General features: G+C 40.2%; 3 protein-coding genes and 2 non-coding genes across 5 annotated transcripts; 2 read left to right on the plus strand and 3 right to left on the minus strand.

Annotated features, from left to right (window-relative positions):
* Positions 1-1,876: 1,876 nt before the first annotated feature.
* On the minus strand, positions 1,877-8,309 carry LOC120425489 (hairy/enhancer-of-split related with YRPW motif protein). The gene is made up of 3 exons (XM_039590038.2): positions 7,163-8,309; positions 5,410-5,624; positions 1,877-3,297 (listed from the first exon to the last, which is right to left on the minus strand). The coding sequence occupies exons 1-3, from the start codon at positions 7,447-7,449 to the stop codon at positions 2,615-2,617; spliced, it is 1,185 nt and encodes a 394-aa protein (XP_039445972.1). The 5' UTR covers positions 7,450-8,309; the 3' UTR covers positions 1,877-2,614.
* Positions 2,508-2,579, plus strand: Trnae-uuc (transfer RNA glutamic acid (anticodon UUC)). Its single transcript has one exon. It is a non-coding gene; the product is annotated as a tRNA-Glu (tRNA).
* Positions 8,310-13,891: 5,582 nt separating the features above from the next.
* Positions 13,892-13,964, minus strand: Trnak-cuu (transfer RNA lysine (anticodon CUU)). Its single transcript has one exon. It is a non-coding gene; the product is annotated as a tRNA-Lys (tRNA).
* Positions 13,965-15,759: 1,795 nt separating this feature from the next.
* On the plus strand, positions 15,760-17,886 carry LOC120426164 (putative metabolite transport protein YncC). Its single transcript, XM_039590888.2, has 4 exons — positions 15,760-16,391; positions 16,468-16,752; positions 16,814-17,213; positions 17,272-17,886. Exons 1-4 carry the CDS (start codon positions 16,142-16,144, stop codon positions 17,840-17,842), a joined length of 1,506 nt encoding a protein of 501 aa, XP_039446822.1. The 5' UTR covers positions 15,760-16,141; the 3' UTR covers positions 17,843-17,886.
* A 4,933-nt stretch (positions 17,887-22,819) lies between these two features.
* LOC120425474 (synaptic vesicle glycoprotein 2B-like) lies at positions 22,820-24,519 on the minus strand. Its single transcript, XM_039590013.2, has 3 exons — positions 24,223-24,519; positions 23,875-24,159; positions 22,820-23,819 (listed from the first exon to the last, which is right to left on the minus strand). Exons 1-3 carry the CDS (start codon positions 24,491-24,493, stop codon positions 22,852-22,854), a joined length of 1,524 nt encoding a protein of 507 aa, XP_039445947.1. The 5' UTR covers positions 24,494-24,519; the 3' UTR covers positions 22,820-22,851.
* Positions 24,520-24,926: the final 407 nt, after the last annotated feature.

Here is a 24,926-nt window from a genome sequence, read left to right on the forward strand (position 1 = left end):
AATACCTCTAAAAATGGCTTTGACCACATTTACTGGTCGAAAATTGTGCATCGAAAAATAAAATGTTCGTCTCCGACCCCACGGCTACAGATCTGGCTTTTAAAAATGGTGGGTTTTACGAGCGGTTTTCCAGTGATGGAAGACACAAATTTTTAAGAGCGGATACAGACATCGGCCATGTATTTCAGAAAAAGAGCTCTCAAAAATCAGACTTTGAGTTCCGGGTTTCGGGCGAAAATTCAATCGAAAGAGCGCATCTAAACCTTCAATTTAGTAATAGGATTTTTTCCTGGGACGAATCCTCGCCGTGCACGAATTTTTTTAGATTTCTGAAAAAAGCGTTTTTCCAAAAGCAAACCTTAAACCTTTCTTTTGTAAGAAAGGCAAAAAGTCAAACGCTCTCAAATAAAAGTGCGGAATCCAATCGATGTGAAATTTGCTGAGAAGTTTGATCGAGTCGTGAACACTCAGTTAGAAAGATAAATTTAAGTGAAATTACAAATAAATCCTTGGGGAGAATTATTCTGAATGACCCCTTACCTTTTTTGAGAAATTTACTCTGTATATAAAGAAAAATCATACAGCTATAACTTTTGAACCAACCGTCTGATCAATACCAAAATTTACTCGAATACAATTCATACCAAATGCTTTCGATCGAGAATGGGCTGGGACTTTGAATTTGATGTTCAGTACATGATTTTGTATAAATCCAAAAATTTAATAGGAAAAAATAGGGTAAAAATAAAACGAAAAACACTAAAATCGCTATATCTCTGGAAATACATTTTGGAAAAGCTTCAAATTTTGGGCCCAAACAGTTTATGGCGCATGTTTTCGAATGGCTTTTTGTTTGAAACTGAATTCTTTAAATTTGATAGTGTTATCTGTAAAATAGTCCAAAAAATACCTCTAAAAATGGCTTTGACCACATTTACTGGTCGAAAATTGTGCATCGAAAAATAAAATGTTCGTCTCCGACCCCACGGCTACAGATCTGGCTTTTAAAAATTGTGGGTTTTACGAGCGGTTTTCCAGTGATGGAAGACACAAATTTTTAAGAGCGGATACAGACATCGGCCATGTATTTCAGAAAAAGAGCTCTCAAAAATCAGACTTTGAGTTCCGGGTTTCGGGCGAAAATTCAATCGAAAGAGCGCATCTAAACCTTCAATTTAGTAATAGGATTTTTTCCTGGGACGAATCCTCGCCGTGCACGAATTTTTTTAGATTTCTGAAAAAAGCGTTTTTCCAAAAGCAAACCTTAAACCTTTCTTTTGTAAGAAAGGCAAAAAGGGAGAAAGTCTCGGAGAAATTGCATTTCTCACGGGTCCGCGGGCCCTTAAAAATGGGTACCCCTGGTTTTAAAATCAGTTCTAGTATGTAATTTGAAAAGGTCCTATAATTATCAGAGACCCCAAAGTTGAAAGGATTGAAAAAAAAAACTCTAAAATTGTTGAAGCGTTAAACAAACTAGGAAATTGAAAATAGTATCCAGGTTTTTACGAATGGTGCACGCCCGAAATGTCAAAATCGCGCAGTGGTACCAACACTAGAAAAAAAATTGTGGCTCACATGTCATGGTACACTTTTTTGTAATGTTGGTACCACTGTTTGATTTTGACATTTCGGTCGTGCACCATTCGTAACGTCATACTCACAAAAAGAAAATCTGGATAGAAAAAGATATTATTACAGTATAGACATCAGACATCAAATCACCATCAAATCACATTTTTTTTGTAGTTTTGAAACAGATATCAATAATTAAATAATTTTGAATGGACATCTAATAAACCTGAAAAAAACGCGTTTAAACAAAGTAAAACAAAAAGGACAAGATGTGATACGCTTCTAGGAAAATGAGAATAAGCAATTCATATTTTATAATTTATTCTTTTGGTTCACTTTCAGTAAAATCCTTAAAATGTTTTACACATATTCCATTGGAAAAAAAAAACTCTTCAAAAAGCTTCTTATATGAATCACAACATGGGTTTCGCACTAAAATAGAAACATCCCAGCGTTCACTACATTCTATAATACACATCTCTTTCTCCTCATCTTTTTTTCACACTCTCATAGGAATTCTACACTCTCACCTTAATCTCTAATTGACTCGATTAGTTGCCACCTTAAAGCTATCTCCTGCCACAGCAGGATTCTCTCTCCTCTTTCTTTGTTTTTGGTATCCATATAAATATATATATAAAATTCTGGTTCTCCTGTTTCGGCATGCCCTATATTGATTTCAATCAATTATTTTAAAAATAAATAGCCCTGACATGGTTCTCGCGTGAAATCGTACGTTTAAAAAGATCCTGTACACATGTGATGTCCGTTTGTTGATTTCCTTTTTGGATTGATTGATAATCTTGTTTACGTTTTAAAGCTTGTTTACAGTTGAAATACGACTTTGGCGAATGGCTTTTCCCGCGCGCGGGATAAAGGCATTTGTGATCTATCATTTCGTTAATTTGGTAAATTTACAGTCACCAGCATCCTCATCCCATATGGTCTAGTGGCTAGGATATCTGGCTTTCACCCAGAAGGCCCGGGTTCGATTCCCGGTATGGGAAAGATTTTTTTTTATTGAGGGGGAGGGGGGACAATTTTAGCAGGCCATTTCGGCACCCCAAGGCCGGTACGGCTTGGAGGAGTTGTTGTTGTTGTAGTTGGCCGCGGCCGCCGCAGCAGCGGCAGCGCTGTACCCGTGGGTCGAGCTGCTCACCGGATACTGCGGGTTGCCGTAGCCGACGTCGGGCCGGTTTGGCGGGTGCAGCGAGTTTGAGATGTCGGTGTAGGTGCGCTGCTCGCCGGACGAGTTGCCACTTCCGGTGGACTGGGACTGTTGCTGCTGCTGTTGGACGTTGTCGTGCTGGCTCGTGTACAGGTCGGTGGTGGAACCTGTTGCGCCGTACGCCAGGTGGTCGTGGCCGGCGATGGTGGCCACCTGTGGAATGTAGGGTGCCGTCGAGGAGGACGCACTTTGGGGAGCGTAATTTTGGTGGTAGTAGCTGGTGGCGGCGTGCGGAGCGTAGGCCGCAGGTGTGTAGGAGCCGGCCGCGGAACCACCGTGCGACCACGCCGGACTAGTGGCGGTGGCCTTGGTGGTCAGCTCACGCTGGGTGGCGAAGCACTGCAGGTGGGACATGAGGCGCAGACGGAGCGGGTCCTGCACGTCCATGCCCTCGATCGTGACCAGATAGCGGGCCACCTCGGCCACGCACTCCCGGAAGCCGATGATGTGGTAATCCATGGCGAAACGCTGCGGGTCATAGCTGGCATCGTCAAGGCCTGAAAGGTGGAGAAAAGAGATGGTTTTGTTAGTAACAGTATTTCTACTTCGAATGACATGTTGTTTAAGCGATGTGTAAGCGTTAAGAGGAGCTGTACGCGAAATTGCCTACCGGTAGGCGCTTTCCAATCAAGAAACTGCCAAAATAATGACCGCGCGGCACCTTTCTAAGCACTTCAATAAAATAATAACGTAATAATCCTACTTAACAGGTCTCAATCTACCCATAAATATCAATTTCGTCCCTCTCTGTTTCTCCCATTTGAATACCGTGTCAATTCTAACTTTTCCACGTTCCCACGAAACGGAACCAACCAAACCGAAACCCAAAACTATGTGCTTAAGGCACACACACACGCACGCATATATTTGCTCACTGGTCCGAATCGCCGACATCATCCAGATATTCCGAGGAGGGGGAAGCAAAACAAAAAAAAAGCTAAATATCTCATGCATATTCCCCCTTTGCTATATTTTTCAGGGAGCATTTTTATTCTCGTGTTTTTGCCCTCTCCCTCTCTCCAGTAGCAATTGCATCGTTCGTCCCGTTCTAGCCGATTCCCACCAAAGTTCCGCGACTAGAAACCATGGGAAGAAGGGTGGAAGTCGATTCTCGCCACGTTAATGTTTTGATGATGATTTCACATATCAGACAATATGTAATGTATTAACAGGAGTTTTTTAAGGGGGTGGAGGCGCCCTTTCCAAAAGGGACTGCGGCGATCCGGAACCGCCGAAAGGACCTTGGTGGTTGAGGAAACCGTGGGAGAACCGCTTTTGACGGACCTCGCCGGAGGAACGAGGATAAATACCGATAATGGGCCACTTTTTTTTTGATTTCTCTAACCCTTTTTGATGGGTTTTTGACGGGTGCGGTCAAATTTAATCAACTTTTCTCATGGGAGTGTGCGGATTTTGCTGAATGAATCGGCAAACGGGGATCAATGGTTCCCCGAAGGGGAGCGCGCTAATCTCGGCAGAAGCGGCTAATTGACTTGAAATTAGTCTGGGAACCTTGAGACACGCTACTGGGTCATTAGGGCGTTTTGGAGATTTTTTTTACAAGAAAATTGGTTTCATTCATAAGAATGTTGTTTTGCGTGATAATTTGTTGGCGAAGCATTTGAATTTGACAGGTTCTTTTTTCTCCGTGCAACCAAGGGAAAACGTCAAGTGACTGTTCAGTTTGTCAACATGCCGTGAAAAGTAGTGCAACAACTTTTGGACATTCTGTAGAATTTCTTCGAAAAACACGTGTTTGCAAAGAGAAATAGTGCAATAATTTGTTATGCGAATAAGTTTTGGAAGGTTTAAAGGGGTTGAGAGTGGGTAATTTGGCCTAACTTTTCTGCACCCTCAGCAAATGTCAATCCCATATAAACTTGTTGCCAGGTCTTTTCCGGAACAGGATCCTAACAGAATGAACTTAACAAAATGGGAAGTTACGTTTTTTCTGTATCCTTACAAAAAGGATTCCGTAATGTTTTTTTAACATCCGTTCCCAAACCCCATTACCGAATTATCCTCTCCTAAATTCCAAACCCTTTACACCCTTAACTTGTCAAAGGACCCCACCCACCTAGCGGAACCCATTCATAACTCTTCCTTGAAAGTTCCGGAACAATAACGCAACTAAAAAACACTCCTCTTCCCTCAACAAGTCCCGGTACTCGAGGCAAGAGTGTCGAACCAAAACTTTGCCCTCCCTTCCTCGCCCTCCACTTCATCGGCCAAGTTGACAAGGGTCCTTGTCGCCGTCGTCGTGGGTCGTGGGAACAAGGATACCGGATGTATTAAGTTCCTCTTCCCATCGTGGCATGATGGATAGCCGTTCTAGTAGCGGGTTCTACCTGATAAACATCTCCTGCTTCGACGAACGGTGACGAAGAGGACGAAGGAGGACAAATTTATGGACGGAGAAAAAGTCAATGCGGGTCCTGCGGGTCGCGCGGAATAACGTCGAAGACGTTAATTATGTTACAAGTTTCTCTGTTCGCTTCGAGGAAGACACTTGAGGGTCCTCCAACTGGTCAGCCCATATGGTTCGCAGCTTCCTCAAATTTTAAACCTGAATCTTGGGACAAAGTGTCAAATTTCTTCACGGTAATTACCTCGAGCGTGCAGTGTCTTCAGATGGTCCACCGTGAGCTGCAGGATTTCGGCCTTTTCCAGCTTGGCCGAGCCCTGCTTCTCGTACGCGCTGGGGACGAGCCGTTTCAGCTCGGTGAGGGACGAGTTGATCCGGTCGCGGCGCTTCTTCTCGATGACTCCGCGCCGTCGCTTCCGACTCTGCAGCTGACAGCTGTCCGTGCCGCCAGGTGAGGTGCTGTGCGTGGGAAAAAAAAACGGAGAGGAACCGAAATTAGTCACATGAAAAAAGTGCAAGGAGTTGGTTGGGGGGAAGTTTGTAACATAATATATGACTTCGTTTTTTTCCATTCCGTTACACACTCCTGAGCTGTGCGAACACTTGGAATGGGGAGTTCTCGGAGCAGGTTCTCACGGCCAATGATAAGGGCACGTATGCGAGACTTGCCGGTGCGGAAAGACAATTTCGCTTTGTTTGCATATTCTTCGCAAGAAGCGTTGTCGAAGACTTGGCCAATGTTTGGATTCAATTTCGAGTTGGGAAAATATATGGAAAATAAGTAGGTGGCAGAATGATTGAAGATGGCTTTTGGATTGACTTTTTCTTATCTAGATTATTGCTTTTTTTAGGTGATTTATTTCGTTTATCTGGACAATTTACAAGACTATGATCTATATCTATGAACAGTGAAATAAAAAACATTTATCAATTTGCCGAATTATTTTGTTAGAACCGAAATATCCGGAAAAATTGTCTCTGTTATAATTTTAAATTATTACATTTTTATGCTCCTTCATTTTTTCAAAGCGAGATATTTTTTAGTTTAAGCTTTTCTATCCAATTACTTTTATATGCACATTTTTTAAATTTATTCCCATGTCTGGGGTGAATCAGAGCAAATGGGCCGAATCGGGACAGCTGTTTTATTATTGTTTTTGCACAATACTGAAATATTCGTGATTAGTTTAGATTGGAACAAAGACTTAGTCAGACAAACTAAGCATTAAAGTTAACGGTTCTTTGTTTGTTACTATCATTTTAAATTCATTATGTATAATTAATAATAAATAAATAAATATAAATTTCGTAGATTTTAGAAAAGAAACAAAAAATGTATATATTTTGAAAAATTGTTTGGCTTTTGAAAGGAATGCCGAATCCAAATGAATGTTTTTCTAGTATTCACAAAAAATCTTTTTTACGATTTCAACAAAAATTAAGATATAATTAAGTAATTTTATTATAATAAAGAATTTTAATCATTAGCAATAATTCATCATAAGAATTGGAGGTATAAAATTTTAAAAATAATTGAAAACATATTTTTTTCTTATTTTAGCAGGTTTGTTTCATGACATAATAAAATCGAGATAAAGACATAAATCACTAAATTTGAACTCAACAAAAAAAATATTTTGTTTGGCTTACGAAAAATTATACATTTAAATGTTTTGATAGCAAAGTATTTAGAAAAATCGTTAAGGAAAAGAGTTGCATTAACAAAAAAAAGATTAGTTTTGTTATTTTTAGAAAACTGTTTTTCGACTAGCAGTCTAGCAAGTTTCGTTTTGGTTGTAATTTATTTGTGTTATTTAAGTACTTTAAACAAAATTTTAACTATTCTGTAAGGTTTTTAAGTTTTTTTTTCTGTATGGTATAAGTTTTTTGGTTGTTTTGTAGATAGAACAAATAAATTGATTTGAACGTTTCTAGAGGCGTTAGCTTAATCGTTAGTTTGCAAAAAAAAATTAACCCAACAAAACAAATCTACTCACTGTTCCTTGGACGACTCCTCCGAGTACAGCTCGTCGTCGGACAGCGATTCCGACAGTGTCCGCTTGAGTCCCCGCGTGGTAACTCCCACTCCATCGCCCCCCTTGGACGAGGGTGGCGTCCACGTGTTGTTGTTATGATGCTGGAGCTGTTGCTGCTGGTGGTGGTGCTGCTGCTGTTGGTGCTGACTGTTGGGCGTCGATGTGGCCATCGGAACCACGCCGCCGGCCACCGTCGAGTAACCCCAGTGGAGCGGGGTGGCGTGGTGATGATGATGGTGGTGATCCATTGTTTAGTTATATTCGATATGTCACTTGTAAACTGTTTTCACTTTCACTTTTGTTTTTCGAGACTTGCAAATTTTTTCGCAAAGTGTCAAACACTTGTGTTCGGCGCGCGCGGCCTGCTTTGTTTTCGCTAGCTGGACTTGGACTCCGGGGTTTTCCGGTTTTTCTTTGGCGAGCGGTGCACACGTGACTTGTCGTGTGCAACAACGACGTCCGACTGATTTAATGACGTATGCCAACGACACACTCTTGGCCGTTCGCCGGTCGGGTGGTGGGCTGCTGCCGGCAATGTTTACTACGACGCGCGATGTTTATCGGCCGCGAGGGGTGCCAGAACGGGACAAAGCAACGCCAAACCCACTGGCGCGAGCGAGAGGCGACGACGTTGTTTACGTTTTCGCTCTCTGCGGGAGAGAGAGTCCTGCGGGTGGTTGCACTCAGCGGTCCTTTGGAAAGCAACAACCAAAATAAAGCAGTGGGAGAGAGCGTTTTAGATGAATCTTGGTGGTGGGGGAAGTCATTCTGGTAGCGAACCCGTTCATGAATTACCCCCACTCTTTCCGCTCAACACACTTTCAAGTGAACCAAGCGTTCATTTCCAGAGAGCGAACCAAACCTGACCTTCTTGAGTAACACGTGCTGCGGCAACGGTCGGGAGCGTGGCCCGCAAGAGTGAAAGAGATGGCGCGCGCCCGGGTTGTGTTGCTGTTGCAGATCATCATATCCGCAAGTGGCGCGCGTTTCGGTCACGTGTGGAGCCGACGACCGGCGGCCGTCCTCGGCGGTGGATCCACTGACTGGGTGGCACGTGTGGGTCGGTCGATGCATGGTTTTTGGCGAATGGACCACCGTGGATCAACAAGTGACGTGACCTTGAACTAGATTTTGTGGCAGGTGGCAGGGTGGGGTTTGGCGAGGTCAGTAACATAAAAATTTAGCAGACGAAATCAACATTTTTTATAGTGAAAAAACAACAAGATTTTTGAATATTAGGAATTAAATATTGTTCTATGCATGCTATTTATTATTTTTAATAATTTTTATGTATTCTTTCTGCTAACTCTCTGGAGAGAAAAAGTGGGGGTCAGTATTTTATGTGTAACTTTCTTTCTGATTGATTCTGACCATATAGTACAGTTTAGTCCAAATCATCAAAACTATCAGAAAATCTTTTGAAGATACAGGTTTAAGAATATTAGCGAAGCTCTTTTATATGGAAAACTCCTAGAATTGTATGATGCTTGATAGAATTTCAATACAGTCCAGACTCGATTATCCGAATTTTGAATGCGAATGAAGAACCTAAAATAAAAGAAGTCATTTTTTTTTTTTAATATTCAGAACAAGAGTTGCTCAAAATGATGAACACTGGAAAATAGAAAAAAAACATATCGAAAAAAATGTGGGCAGTACAATTTTAAGTGTTTGCACAACTGAATTTATAAACTTTAAATAAAACACATATAAATAACAATTTTGTCTTCAATTTGAAGAAAAAAGAAAGTTGTAAACAATTGATCAGCTATTTAAGAATATTTTTGGACGAAATAAAACAAAAGGTATTGATACTTTTCATAAAATTCGAAAAAATACTTAAAAATAGTTTGAGCTCGAAAGTGGTGCAATATGCTTTTTATTAAAATTTAATTTATGTTTTTTCCGATTGTAAAATCTTTTTTACATCCAATCCTGATTTTTGAAATTTTAACGAGTGTTTTTTTCAAAATTTTTAAAAAATACTATTTTTTTAAGAATTTTTATAAACTTGTCTGAAATAAAAACATCCGTCAGACACTATAGCTCAACAATTGGCACGGTTGGTCTCGTCAAGTATATAAAAGATATAAATAAACGGAAGTTTGTCAATATCGAATTGCTTATATTATACACTATATTATATTTTTGCTACTCAACTCTAACCTTGACGAGGGACTACTTCAAAAAATAAAACGCATTTGGAAATTTTACGGCAAAGCCCGAGTAGTGATGAGTTGATAAGTTCATTACAAATATTTATCAAAGTTGTTTCTCCCACCTTTCAATATTTAAAAAAAGCTGTTTCATTTAGTTTTCAACGAATAATCCAAATGGATGTATTTTAATTTGTTGGATTTTTATGAATTTTTAGACATTCTTCAAGCTTTTGACAGTAACAAAACTTGTTCTTAAATTATTTGTGTCCTCTCCCTTTTCACCAACCTTATTCGTGGAAAAGAATATTCAAAATTATTTGTAATTATTGAACAAATAAATTAAAATCGCAAAAATCCTAAAGAAATCCAAAAACTCCGTTTCGTTTGCCGTATCGTCTGGACAGGTGCGTTACACCGATTCTCCTTTGCGTGGGAACGAACGATTCCTCCAGCATCCTTGCTATTCATAGAAACTTTACTCGGAGTAAAAAAAACTGAGACGCAGAGAAAATAACAAAAACAAAACATAAAACTCACTTTTATCGCACCCAATCGCACGACTTGAAGGTACGCCAGCTGGCTTCTCTCTTTCTCTCGCTTGGAAGTTGGAAACAATTTTTCATTCTTCTCATGTCCTCTGAAGAGGACGGATTGTAATTACGGACTTCCAGAACCCGTTCCTCAAGCCGCTGCTCAACCTATGAAATTATAGGAGCCCATAGACTCCTCCTACTTGTAGGATTTTTCCCTTCTTTGTTAGAATTTTGAAGATTGATTGACGCACAGAACTTTCCAGTCCGAAAGAGCCCCTTTTTGGCAGGTTGGTCGCACGACGTCGTCTTCCGTGACCCTTCAGAGGGGAAGGATCCGTCAAGAGGAATTGTAACGAAATACGTGCGACACTGGCCAGAGGCACACAAAGGGTCGCTTTTTGGAATCAGTTTCTTTACTTGGTGTCGTTCACACTTGAACATCCCCAGTCTGCCGTGTTGACGCACGTTGCGCGAGTTGACACAAATACACGTATACAATACACTGACACACTCACACACGCATGCCAACAGAATAAAAGTTAAGTCGAGTTTCATACGTCGAATCGAAAGGTCGTGTTTTGCACCTATCCGAAACGTCTCCGGTTAGCGCGAAAGGTACAGTCCACTCCTCGCCAACATGGTCCTTACGGAACCGGATCGCGAGACCCAGTGAATCTCGACGGAAGCTTACGAGCATTCGATCGCTGCTGTCGGTCGGGTGTAGTGACGCGCTTTCGGGTAAAAGCGGTTGCTGCGAATGAATCGAGCATTTGTGGCCGTGTCTGCAAATGTGACGCCGTGTCGTCGCGGAACAAGTGAACGAGCATCAACTTGGAGAATCCAGTTGGTGTAGGTGCCCTTACCTCAAAAAGGAAATCGAGCACTCGTCCGGTTGACACCGCGAGTGTGACGCCGTGTCGTCTCGTGAATTGAGCAACAGTTTCAAATTGTTGTTGGCTTCCCTTTGCCTAGGAAAAAGGTTTGTGAATGTGTGCGTTCCGCGGTCGGAACAGAGACGCATTGCTGCTGCATGGAAGCATCGAGTAGCACTGTCCGGAGATCGTCGAAACTGATCCGGAAGGTGTGATCGCGACGGAATTAGCCCGAAGGCGTTCCGTTTTCGAAGCAGGAGAATTGTTTGTGATTGCAAATGGCGGACGGACGCAAGTGAACACCGTCGCCGTCGCCACCCCATCGACGCCGCCCGATTGAAAGCAGGTGCTGAGCAGAAAGCAGAAGGAAAAGGAGAGAAAGGCACATTTGCCTGTGTTGGTGAAGCAGAGAGAGGCAGCACGCGAAGCGTGACGTCTTGCAGCGGAGCAGATCATCGAAACGAACACCACCAAAGGAGCGGTGAGGACAGATACGTCGACTACGAGTCGATGAGCAGCGTCGTGTCGATGATGCGGAGATCGATGATCGATGTCGTGCCGTGGGTGATACCGAGGCCGGCTGTCTCGGTGATTGGAGCGCGGTCACGGAGAGAACGAGTCTTCGGCGTTGGACGGGGAGGGAAGTGATTGAAATCGGCATTTCAACGCCCGGGAGTATGTCGTTCACACTTGAACATCCCCAGTCTGCCGTGTTGACGCACGTTGCGCGAGTTGACACAAATACACGTATACAATACACTGACACACTCACACACGCATGCCAACAGAATAAAAGTTAAGTCGAGTTTCATACGTCGAATCGAAAGGTCGTGTTTTGCACCTATCCGAAACGTCTCCGGTTAGCGCGAAAAGTACAGTCCACTCCTCGCCAACACTTGGGTTGTTTCGTCATTGGTTTGAGTTTGAAATTGGTTGGAATCGGAAAAGGAGTAATCCCACTACCAGTGATGTTAATCTTAATCAGACAGTTTCTTTTCCTTATAGTGTTTAGTTCATAGACAATAAAATTTTGCTATAAATACTTAGTTAAAAATTATTTAAAAAAATCAAATTGATTTTTCTCAAAACATTTACAATACTTTTCTTCTACTTAAGTCCTTTCCAACCATCACAAAAAAAAACCATTCAAAAACAAGGGATCGTGTGCCTCCTGAGTGTGTCCTTTTCTCCCTCCCAGGCATTAATCCCGCTCTCATCCATCGCCCATCCCACTCTGGCACGCGTGCCCGTCGTGTGTGAACTCTGCTTATATTTGATTTCCCACGATCGAGGGACCGATTTTCCCTCACACTAGTCTACAGTCATGCCTCGGTTTTGCACGCCTCGGTTTTGCACTGCCCCGGTTTTGCACCGTTCAGCTGCCTCGGTTAAGCACGGCCTAGTGCTTAACTGAAGCACAGAGCTTATGGGATTTTGTCTATATGGGAGACATTGGCTTTAATCGTATGAAAAATCATGCAAACATCAATAAATTATAGTGTTTTGGAATCGGGATGATGTCAGTTATCCATTAAAATTATTATTTCATGAAAATTTTCACAAAAATACGTATTTTTCCTGTATTTTGAAAATGCATTTTTTTTTTCTCTAAAGAATCCAAAAATATATTGTTATTGCAATGTGGGTATCAAATGACCAGGTTTTTTTCATACATTTCTGATGAAATAACATTTTTTTTTGAAAATACTCCAAATTTTCACAAAACTACATTATTTCGAAAAAATACTCAAAATTTCAATTTTTACAATATGGGTATCAAACGATCGGGATTTTTTCATACAATTCGAATGTAATGACAACATTTTAAGAAAATACTCAAAATTTTCACAAAACTACGTATTTTCGAAAAAAATACTCAAAATTTCCGTTTTTACAATGTGGGTATCAAACTATCGGAATTTTTTCATACATTTCGAATGTAATAACAATATTTTTTTAAATACTCAAAATTTTCACAAAACTACGTATTTTTGTAAAGCTTTTAAATATTTCAGTTTTTACATTATGGGCATCAAACAATCAATTTTTTTTTTCAAAAATACGCAATTTTGTGAAAATTTTGAGTTTTTTCAAAAAATATTTTAATTACATTCGAAATGTATGAAAAAATCCCGATCGTTCGATACCCACATTGTAAAAACGGTAATTTTGAGTATTTTATTCGAAAATACGTAGTTTGGAGAAAATTTTGAGTATTTTCTAAAATTGTTGTTATTACATTCGAAATGTATGAAAAAATCCCGATCGTTTGATACCCACATTGTAAATACGGAAATTTTGAGTATTTTTTTTCGAAAATACGTAGTTTTGTTAAAATTTTAAGTATTTTCAAAGAATATTGTTATTACATTGAAAATGTATGAAAAAATCCCGACTGTTTGATACCCATATTGTAAAAATTGAAATTTTGAGTATTTTTCGAAAAGACGTAGTTTTGTGAAAATTTTGAGTATTTTCTAAAAATGTTGTTATTACATCCAAAATTTATGCAAAAAACCTGATCATTTGATACCCATATTGCAATAACAATCTTTTTTTGGTTTCTTTAGAGAAAAAAGATGCATTTTCGAAAAACAGGAAAAAACCCGTATTTTTGTGAAATTTTTTATGAAATAATAATTTAAATGGATAGCTGACATCATCCCGATTCCAAAACACTATAATTTTTTGATGTTTGCAGATTTTTCGTACGATTAAAGCCAATGTCTCCCATATAGCCAAAATCCCATAAGCTCTGTGCCTCGGTTATGCACGCCTCGGTTTTGCATCCCCCATATGCGGTGCTAAACCGAGGCATGACTGTATTCCTCTATTCTAGGGTAACACGCGTGCTCTAGAGAAGAGAGAGAAAAAAAAACTACACAAAATTGCTACGACGTTTTCACGCTTGAAACGATTTTCTTTTTATTTTTAAAATCCGTGGAGGAGTTGCGTTGAACACAATTTGGCTTTATGGGACGAAATTAGCTTCTCTCTTTTTTTATTGTTTTCCCATGTTCAAGATAAGGAAAGATTTCAGCAGCATCCAGTAGCACCTGCGCTTGCTATGATGTCTAGGTGGGCTAATGAATAATGTTTTGAGATGCCCTGGCAAAAAAAAATCAGCGCCCAACGTGGGGCTCGAACCCACGACCCTGAGATTAAGAGTCTCATGCTCTACCGACTGAGCTAGCCGGGCTGATGAAAATAATTGAAGAATGTTAAGTTGTATAAATTTCCTAGTGCAAATTTTTACGGTCCACATGTTGACGAGTTATCCAAAGTTTCGATTATCCGAAGGTTTGTGATGAACTTTGGATAATCAAATCATTACCAGAAATCATTTTTCCTATTTCTTTATTTTCTCACATTTTAAATCAAATGCAAGTTTTGCGACCCAATTTTTTTTTTGTTAAATTGAAAAATTAAGTTTCTCATAATATATACTATAGTCCAGACTAGATGATTTGAAGTCGACGGAAAATTCCACTTCGGATAATCAAATCTCGTGTTTGATTGTTGTTTTCTCGTTCGCTAATTTTTTTTAAATTCTTAAGTTATTAAGATTTAACAATAAATGGGGCCGCAGAACGCGAATTTGACGTTAACATTAAATAATAATTTACGACAGATATCTTGTTAATTATTCGATTATCCGGAGTTCCACGGCTTCGGATAATCGAGACTGGACTGTATTTCATCACCGCCGTTTTACCCGCATGAAAATTTTGTTTAAGTTTACAAATTACGGATTGGTTTTGGACACTCAGAAGAAAATCTGAACTAATAAACAAACTTGAAATAGAACATCATTTTTCCTGCTGAATCCGAATTTGAATCCAAAAAAAATGTATTCATTTGAAATTTGAAGTATAAAAAAAAAATCATATGGGCTTTGAGAGTTACCCTCTTTTAATGCTCTTTTTCAGTAAAAGTTGCCAGCTTTTTAAAGTTTAACTCCTTTTGCCTGACGCTTTTTGTTCAGACAAATTACGGTTGAAAAGAAACCCAAATTTCTAATTGGAACATATTTAAAATCCATTTAATCACTTTAAAAATGTGAAATTGAGGTTTTTATTAAGAGGGCCTATAAACAAAGGTAATTCCACAGCTTATAGGACGTTTCAAAAAAAGGAGAATTATCTATAAAATTGTTCTTTCAAATCTTACAAAAAAAAAACCTAAAAAATCTGTTTTGCAAGAAACAAACAACTTTTTCCTTAAGCTAGATTGAAATTGTAATATTTTCAATCTAGCCAAAAAACCAATCACGAAATTATTTATTACAATTGAAATGGTTATTTTTATAAAAAAAAATTGAACGGTTAGTAGCCCAAATATTTTTTTAACAAAAAGCATTGTTTGATCCCAGAACAATTCTCTACGAAACCGACCGATTGTTTTTGTGACCTTTTCGAAAAAAATAAATTTGAAAATTTTGGAATCAAGACTAGTATTTAACAAGGGTGTAAAATTGAATATTTGTTTGTGAATTCTAGTCTCGATTAAATAATTTTTAAAATATACTTTTACAGGTAATGTTTAATTTTTGGACATGAGGTTTTTGTCCTCTAAACTGTATTTCTAGATTAAATTTTCAAAACAACCTATCCCTCATGGGTTTCCTATGCAGACAGGGCCTTTTGAAAATTTAATCGAGATTTAAACAAAATCAAATGGATTTTGTTGATATAAAAAGTAAGTTTTAAAGTTGGCAGAATTGAAACTAAAAAAAGGATATTCGAGAGTTTAAATTTTAGTGATAAAAAGTGAAAAACGGGAATTTGTTTTTCCTTCAACTTTGCTGAAGACACAAAATCGATCAGAAAATTCTTACCCAAGGTACACATTTTCGAATATTCATTAGGGTGGTCCGGGCTTCCTCGGGGCTACCCCCTGCAATCAAAGATTGACCAATCACTAGGCTAAATTCGAAATTTGATACAAACTTACAAACCATACCATACAAACTTCAAGAGATTAGATCAGGTCAGTGTCCCGTAAAGACATGCATAGAAAAGCTACTCACGCTGAAGATTTACATCAAGTTTGGTCAAAACAGTTTCATAAAGATAACCAAATTTTTCGACCATTATCATCGTCCTCATGGTACTCACATGAACATACATGCAGTCATGTTGCCATGCTGTGCCAAAAACATGATCATCATCATAGCTCTACCATATTCTTAAACCTTATTTATTTCTCCAAACACGCGAAAGATAAGCACCAGAAAATGATAAGCAGCCGCAGCATCTTTCAGCTATTTAAACCTTCCCCAAGCCATGACTTCCGCGTAGTTCAAAATCGGTTTCTGGCCCGACAAGTGTCACAAACACGCAGTAAGCCACGGGTGAATCTAAATTCCTAGTGAAAATGGCAGCCATTACGCTTGAACCGCCACCGCACGCCATCGAACTCAAGAAGCGCTCGCACAGCTACGAGGAAGCGCTCGAGTTGGCCGGATTCGGACCGGCCCAGTACGTGTTGACGTTTTTGTCCGGTTGCTGCCTGATGGCCGCCATGAACGAGTCCATCGTGATCAGCTTCGTGCTGTCGGCGGGTCATTGTGACCTGGGGCTGGATGCCCGCCAGGTGGGGATGATTGGCGGGGTTATCTTTCTGGGTAAGTTGGTGGGGGTTTGTGTCTTGGGTGGATTTGTGTTTTTTTTTTGAGGTTATTGGTTATTTCTTTCGATTAGGAATCATGATATCGTCGTTCTTTTGGGGGTATCAGGCGGATACTCGCGGTCGGAAGACGGTTCTGCAGTGTGCCCTGTTTGCCACTACGGCATGTTCGGTAGCTTCCAGCTTTGCCACGGGGTTCACGTCCATGGCGTTGTTGAGGTTTGCGGCTGGGATGTGTGTCTCGGCTTCGTCGGCCATTGCTTACACCTATTTGGGGGAGTTTTGCACGGGTCAACGGAGAGGACAAATGGTGGCGTACGCCGCCATGATGATCTCGTTTGGAATCGTGTATGGAGCTTGTAAGTAGAAACGACAATCCTGTTTGATTTTTACACGTGATCCGTAACCATGTTCCCTCAGCTATTAGTTGGTGGATCCTGTCGTACGACTGGCGAGTTCAGCTCACCGATTCCTTCGTGTATCGACCGTGGCGATTGCTGTTCATCCTGTGCACAATCCCTGGCTTCTTGGTGGGCGTTGCGTTCTACTGCCTGCCGGAAAGTCCCAAATTTTTGCTCTCTCAAAATCGATCGACCGAGGCGTTGCAGGTCCTCACGAAGATGTATCAGCTCAACAATGGTCGTGAAAAGTACTACGAAGTGTACGAACTAACGCCGGAGGTTGGCGTTAGCATGACTACGAAGAAAGGATGGGACGGCGTTCGGCAGTCGTTGAAGGACCAAACTGCGCCCCTTTTGGAAAGGCCGTATTTGGGTTATTTCGCGATTTGTTGCACAAATTGCATCATTTCGTTTGCCATGTAAGTTAGACTTGTGTGAACAATCATATGTCATACTCAGCTTAATAACTCCTTTCAGCTACGGAGGATTCTGTCTCTGGTTCCCACAAATCATGAACCAAGTCCTGTCGGATACCTCCGGCAAGGGTACCGTAGCCTGCAAAGTTCTCCAGGGAAACAAATCAGGTCAAAACCAGAACGACACGCAGTGCAGCGAGACGATCCAGCAGGAAACCTTCTACTACACGATCGTTCTCGGATTCATCGGAATGTTCTGCAGTCTGGTCCTATCGCTGGTCTTGCGACGGGTTTCCAGCAAACCGGTGATGATCTTCAACATGGCCATAGCTGGAACCGCCGGCATCCTGCTCCAGTTCGTGACCAACAGTTACGCGGTGGCGGTGCTCTTCAGCGTCGAGATCATGTTCTGCGCGATGGGCGTTACGCTGATCAACGCCTCGGCAGTTTCTCTTTTCCCGACGCACGTAAAGGGAATGGCCACTTCGCTGATCAACATGACGGGACGGTTCAGCACGTTCCTGTTTTCGTCCGTCGTTGGCATGCTGATGGCTCAGAGCTGTCATTTGACGTTCTACGTGCTAAGCGGACTTTTGTTCATGAGTTCGGCACTGACTCTTCTCTTACCGTGACTTAGCATAAGATCAATAAATTTAATTTAGCTTATTTGGTGTAATCTTGTTACTAAGACTGAAAATCCTTAAATTTACTGCCATAATCACAGTCCGTTAGTCCGGGTAAATATTTACAAAGCTTCTTCAAATAGCACCACTGGATTTTAGAGACTTTCAGTTCATGGGAGGTACACGCGACGTGAGATAAGAGATCATTTGTGGGATGAATGTCTGGTCAACAAATTTTTGACGATCTATTTACTTTTGATTTTAAGAAAATGATTTTGATGGCAGATTGAAACAAAGAGTTGTTATTAAATATATGATTTTTAAAGATTTAATGAACAAATATGTTTTTCAACTTTATTAGTTTTATAACTTTTTCCATTTTGACCATGCATTATTTGTTGTTGCTAAGGAACTCTGTTTAGTGAGCAAATAATTCGTGGCTACAATCGTAAAACAATTAAAATGACTGTTTTTGGGGGCGCGCAAAAATAATGTCGGAGATAACAGTTTGTCTATGTTGATTTTAAATAATCTCCTCACACAGCAAGCTAACTTTTTCATGTCATTCTGAATTTCTGGGTTTGTCAATCCATCTTATTCAAAAGATTATCTACAATGTACATTTCGGATTCAATCCGTGGTTTTTTTTTAATTTACAGCCTGATATTCATATTTTAAAACACATGAAAAAATCACAATAAATAGTGAAAATCAAGAAGTTTGATACGTCGCATGACTAGTTTATTCTATTTCCTAATGTGGTTCCGGATGTGGCCGAAAAGATCGAAAAATTTCACATTGAAAATCGGACCTATAGTTGCTGAGATATCGACATTAGAAAATGGTGGGTTGTTTGGGTGAGACTTAGAAAACATCAATTTTCCTGTTTTTAAACCTTTGCATGGCAATATCTCAGCAACTAAGGGTCTTATCAACAAAGTTCAAAAAAGCAAAATATAGAAAATTTTCTCAGCTTTTCAGGAATATTTTTTTCAGAAGTGAGCAAACATGTGCACTAATTTAAAAAAAATGAAAAACTGCGAATATTTTAAAAAAAAGTTACCTAAAAATGGCTTTAACTTGAAAACGGTGCACTTTATCAAAATTTCACTAAAGTACTTTTTGATTGCAAATTTGATTTTAAATCGATCGAAATGATCGAAAAATGAAGTTGAAAAATTTTTGCAACCAATATTTCGATTTTTTGAAAAAATCAGTAGTGATTAAAAAAATCATAACTCGGTCAAAGATTTTTTGCACAACCTGGAAATTTCTGAAAAGTTGGAATTTTATGTCCCCTAGAACATATATAAAAAAAAACTAGTGTTTTTTTGCATATTAAGTTTTAGTGACAAAGAATTAAATAAAAATCACCAAAATTTTTTTTAACTGTGTACCATTTTTTTCAGTGTAGTCCTTATCCATACCTACAATTTTGCCGAAGACACCACATTGATCAAAAAATTCCTTCAAAAGATACAGATTTTTGAATTTTTATACATAATTTTTGTATGGACAGCTGCCAAATTTGTATGGAAAATTATATGGACAAACTAATGATGCAAAATGGCTTCTTTGGGCATTCCGAAAGCACCACAAAAGTTTCAGCCGGATTAAAAAATACAAAAATTAAAATTCTAAAAAAATGACCGATTTCGTAGAGAATTGCTCATCTTTAAAAAAATGTTCCAAAATGCCTGAATATCTTGTGGATTGCATAAAATTAAAAAATAATGTTTCAAATCAGTGAGGAGCAATTGGACAATACATTATTTCGAATTTCACCGCATTTCATGGTATTTACCAAATTTCACGGCCAAGGGCAAATTTCACGGCTTACGCGGCTTCCGCGAAATCGCGAAAATTCACTAGCCCTGATCATTACATTTAGATAAATATTTTCGAATCAATCACATTTAGAGGATAGCTAACAGAGGTTAACAGATCAAGTCCAATTTCTTGAAATAAAAAGCAACTTTCGCAAAATTTCTGTATTAAATAATTTTTAACACACTGAACAACATTGTTTTTGTTTTTTAATTGACCGAATGTGTAATAAAAGGTTTAGAATTAGAATCGTTTTAAAGAAGACTGAGTGACTAGTGTTAATTGCTAAGAGCGTCATCTGTGGCGAAACGGGACACATGGGGCGAATCGGGACAGCTGTATTAGCCTTGTTACTGTACCGTACAGTCAAGAAAGTTTGAAGGGATTTTGAAGGGAAAATTCAAATTTTGTCAGCTGTAATGACAGTCAAGAGAGTTTTTCTTTCTTTAAAGAAGGAAACTTTCAACTTTTGTCAGCAGCTATTATAATAGAGACGAAATCTGAACAGTTGAAACTTTAAAAATGATCACTTTTTAAAATAAAGTACATCCGTATTAAAGAAAAACTTTTCTGGGGAATTAGTCATTCTGGGGAATGAGTTTCTGGGGAATGGCATTCTGAGGAATGGGATAGAACCGTAATAAAATGCTCAAACCTCAATTTAAGTTAAGGTGAAGCCGTTCATCATTTTCGAAGTAAATTGATCATCACTCTAAAATGCTCTGTACTGCCGTTCTACGCATAATTGTCCCATGTTCAAAAAAGTGCAACTGAGAAAAACGCGATTGAAATTTTTCGACCGATTTCTGTGTTTCTACGCATAATTGTCCCGTGGGTTCCTATTCGCCCTATGTGTCCCTAATCGCCCCAGTTAGCAGTTTATCACCCTTATTTGTGATCCTCTTGCTATACAACAGGTAAACAAGGCATAATGCTTAGGGACCATCCATAAACCACGTGGACACTTAAGGGGGGGGGGGGGTATGGCGATTGTCCACGCTCCATACAAAAAAGATTTTTTTTGTATGAACAATTGTCCACGAAGGGGGGGGGGGGGGGTTCGAGATTCCCAAAAAAGTGTCCACGTGGTTTATGGATGGTCCCTTAGTAAAACGAATGATTCCGTGTAAGGAAATACTTGGTGGGACAATTATGCGTAGAAGTTCAACGATGGGACAAACAGACTTGGTGTTGTTTTTGATGAGTTTCCGAACAAAGTACCAGATTTTATGTGTTTTTCTTAAAGTACACATCAGACTAAACTTAAAAATGGTATAAAGTCAAAATCGTCAAAAACTGACATGGGACAATTATGCGTAGAACGGCAGTGTATTCAATTCAATTTAACGAATTTCTGCACAAAAATGAATCAGCATGTGCCGGTTAGTGCCTTCTTGAAGCCACTGAAAGAATTTTTGGTCTAAATCAAATGTGTTTCAAAATTTATATAATTTTGTGATATAATCATTGACGTCCTAGTTCGCAATCATTGATCAATGACGATTTCCATAACTTTGCAAGGAATGGGATAATCGTTACCAAAAGGAATCAGCATGTGTAGGGCACTATTCTAAACAACTTGTAGAAGGAATTTTGTCAAAATATTGATAGCGACGCAAAATTTATATCTTAGACAGAAAAAACATGCCAATGATGGAAGTCTTCACGTTAAGATCGTTAGTGATTACAAGTTTACTCATTACCAATAAAAAAAGCAAACAGCCTTTTTTCGAATATGGTTGAATTCCGAGAAATGATTGTTGGAAAGTTTCTTCTCAACGGTGACCATTAGTTGCACAAGGGAAATTCACTTCCCAACTACCATAGTCGCATAGTCGAGGTCGAGGTATTTGTTAAGAGTATTAAAATCACTAAGATTGGTTGCTTTAAAAGTTAAACATAAATCATAACAAAGAAACTGTAAAAGCAAAAGCAAAGCAATCCACTTTAACGACCCCCGGGTCTTTTGTGGGCAACAGAAAGTTTCTGCTCATTTCTAGGCGTCCGAAGGTTATTTGTGGTGAGTCACCCAAAACCTCTTTTACGCAAATGGACCGACGTTTTACTTCCCCATCCGATAGAAGGCGTGATCAGGCAAATCTCGTCTCGAAAAATGCCACCGGGTCCGTCTGGAATTGAACCCAGGCCATACTGGGATTTAGAGGCTAACCACTAAACCACCGGACCCGGCTGAAACTGTATTATCTCTTAAAATAAAATTAATCAGGTATTATAGGCATTGTTTGTTATTCTTGCAATAGGGGCAGGGGGGGCAGAATGGTCCGCCTAAGTAAAATGCGCCAAAAACCATAGAAAAACATAAAAATTTATGAATTCAGTGTAGTAGGCTTATGCTTTTGGATGTTCCCTTCAATGTTGTATACTTGGTTGATGAAAATTTTGAGCTTAGAACTATTTTTGAGCCACTTAAAAAAAAAAAAAGCTTTTCCAGGGTGCGGGGCAGAATGGACCACCCTGTGGGGCAGAATGGGCCACCTTAGAAAACAAGCCATTTCGTCTAATACAACGTTAAAGGGAGATAAGAAATGACTTAAGGGACCTTTCTAACATAGTTTCCATAAAGTTAGACAACTTTTATAAAAATAGTCACTTAACAAAACAAAAATTTTTGGAAATAGTGTTAAAATGTTGAAATATGACACTATTTTTACAAATAAGCATCAAAACAAGTAAAAAATCAACTAATGTTGCATTAAACGTGATTTGTGAAGCTACAAGGAGTGAAATAATTCATTTAGCTCAAATTTCGTGACTTTTGATTGTTTTTATAAGGCAGGAAAAGGGTGGTCCATTCTGCCCCCAAGTGGAATTTAATTTAACACTTCCACCACCAAGCCTCTAAATGATTTGAAGGTTCCGTTGTTGTTTGTTTACCTTGGTAGTAACCTCTAGTAACATTATAAGCATTGAACAAACTTTTTCAAACAATCATACTTTTCAGAAAGCTTATTTAGAAACCTCAAAATAAACAACATTTGCGTGGTTTTGTCAATTATTTACATTTTTGCTCATAATTCGAAAAATACAATGAATTCAAACGTCGTTTTCGGTATGGTGATGTTATTTGACGTCCTTTATAAGAACCTTGCCTTACAGTTGGTCTAAATCCATTCTAAAGCCCAAAACCAAGGGTGGCCCATTCTGCCCCCCCTGCCCCTATAATCTGATAACTACGGAAGAAAGTAGGACAATGCCGAGCACAAGAACAGCGATCCACTGAGCACGTAGAAAGTCACCGGACAGTTCTGGGCCACCAACGCTCCCATAATAGTTGCAAACACGAAGCACCCGAACCGTCCCATCATGTTGATCAGCGAAGTGGCCATTCCCTTCACGTGCGTCGGGAACAGCGAAACTGCCGTGGCGTTGATCAGCGTGACTCCCATGGCGCAGAACATGATCTCGACGCTGAAGAGCACCGCCACTGCGTAACTGTTGGTGATGAATTGAAGCAGGATACCGGCGGTTCCAGCTATGGCCAGGGTGATGATCATCACCGGTTTGCTGGAGAATCGACGTAGGATAATGGATAGAACCAGACTGCAGAACATTCCGGTGATTCCGAGAAGGATCGTGTAGAGAAACGTCTCGGTTTGAATCGTTTCGTTACACTGTAGATCGTCTTTGTGTTGATTGGAGTTGTTACTCTGAAGAATGGTGCACGCGACGGTGCCCTTGGCGGAGATGTCCGACAGTACTTGATCCATGATTTGAGGAAACCAGAGGCACAAGCTGTACACAGAAAAAGCAACGACACAGTTTGTACAGCAGATCACGAAGTTCTTTAGGTATGGCATCTTCAGCAGCGGAATCGTCTGATCCTTCATCGATGCTAGAACACCACTCCATCCTGCGACTTTTGTCAAGTTTCCATCGACTTCCGGAACCAGTTTGATGACTTCGTAGGCGCATGCATCACCACTGTTGATACGATGCAAACTCCGAAGAACCTGCAACGCTTCAGCAGGTCGATTTTGAGAGAGCAAAAATTTCGGACTTTCCGGTAGAAGGCACAACGTAACTCCGGCGAGCATGCCCGGAATGGTGCATAGAATGAACAGCAATCGCCACGGTCGGTACGAGAAGGTATCGGTTAGGGTAAACCGCCAGTCGTAGGATAATGTCCACCAACTTACCACTAGAATAGGGTTTTCGTTAAGTAGTGAGATGGTTCAAAATCAAACTCAGCTTACCAGCAACATACACAACTCCAAACGAGATCATCACTGATGCGTATGCCACCACTTGTCCTCTTCGTTGAGCGGTGCAGAACTCACCCAAATAGGTGTAAGCTATGGCAGATGTAGCGGAAATGCAGAGCCCTGCTAGGAACCTCAGCACAAGCAGAGAGATGAAGTCCGTGGCAAAGCTAGACACCACCGAGCATGCCGAGGTGGCAAACAGTGCACACTGGAGAACCGTCTTCCGGCCGCGAGTATCGGCCTGGTAGCCCCAGAAGTAGGACGCTAACATGTTTCCTGAAAAGAAAACCAATAACCTTCACTTCTGGATATCCAAACAACCAAATCATCACTCTTCACCCAAAAAGATCGCTCCGCCGATCGCCCCGATCTTTTCCGGGTCCAACCCGAGGTCACAATGTCCCGCTGATAGGACAAAGCTCGCGACCATGGACTCGTTCATAGCGGCCATCAGACAGCACCCGGCCAGAGCCATCAAACCAAGCTGGGCTCGACCAAAGCCGGCCAGATCCAGAGCTTCCTCGTATGTGTGCGATCGACCCTTCACTTGAACCCGGGGCAGATCAACGGTGATGACGGGAAAGGTGACATCCTGCACGCGAGGCGCCATGTCTTGCTGTCACCGACACTGTCTTGGACAAATCAGAACTTGACTCTGGTTCAGATCTTCCAGCCAAGTGCTTTTAAACGATCGCCTCGACGGGACGGAAGCGGTTGCGCCGGACGCGGTTGATCCCTGCAATTCCCTCTTATCTGCCGCGTGGTCCGGCTACTGTCGTCATTGAGTCTGATGAAATCGAGATAGTTTTCACGGTCATGGACGGACGCCCAGCCGGTGGCAATAAAATAGTGCTTCCAGACGTTTGGTCAACAAATATAAGATCCTGGCTATTTACAGCGAGATAGATGTGAACAACAACTTTCTGTTTCGTTTGTTTCCTTATTAGATGGTGGTGCTGTATTGTTTGGAATTTCGCAACTTCAACTCATCTTTTTTTACTGAACTTTAATGGCTAGTCTTCTTTTCATGATTTATTAATTAA

Source organism: Culex pipiens, chromosome 3 (assembly GCF_016801865.2).
Source record: "Culex pipiens pallens isolate TS chromosome 3, TS_CPP_V2, whole genome shotgun sequence".
Classification (NCBI taxonomy): domain Eukaryota; kingdom Metazoa; phylum Arthropoda; class Insecta; order Diptera; family Culicidae; genus Culex; species Culex pipiens.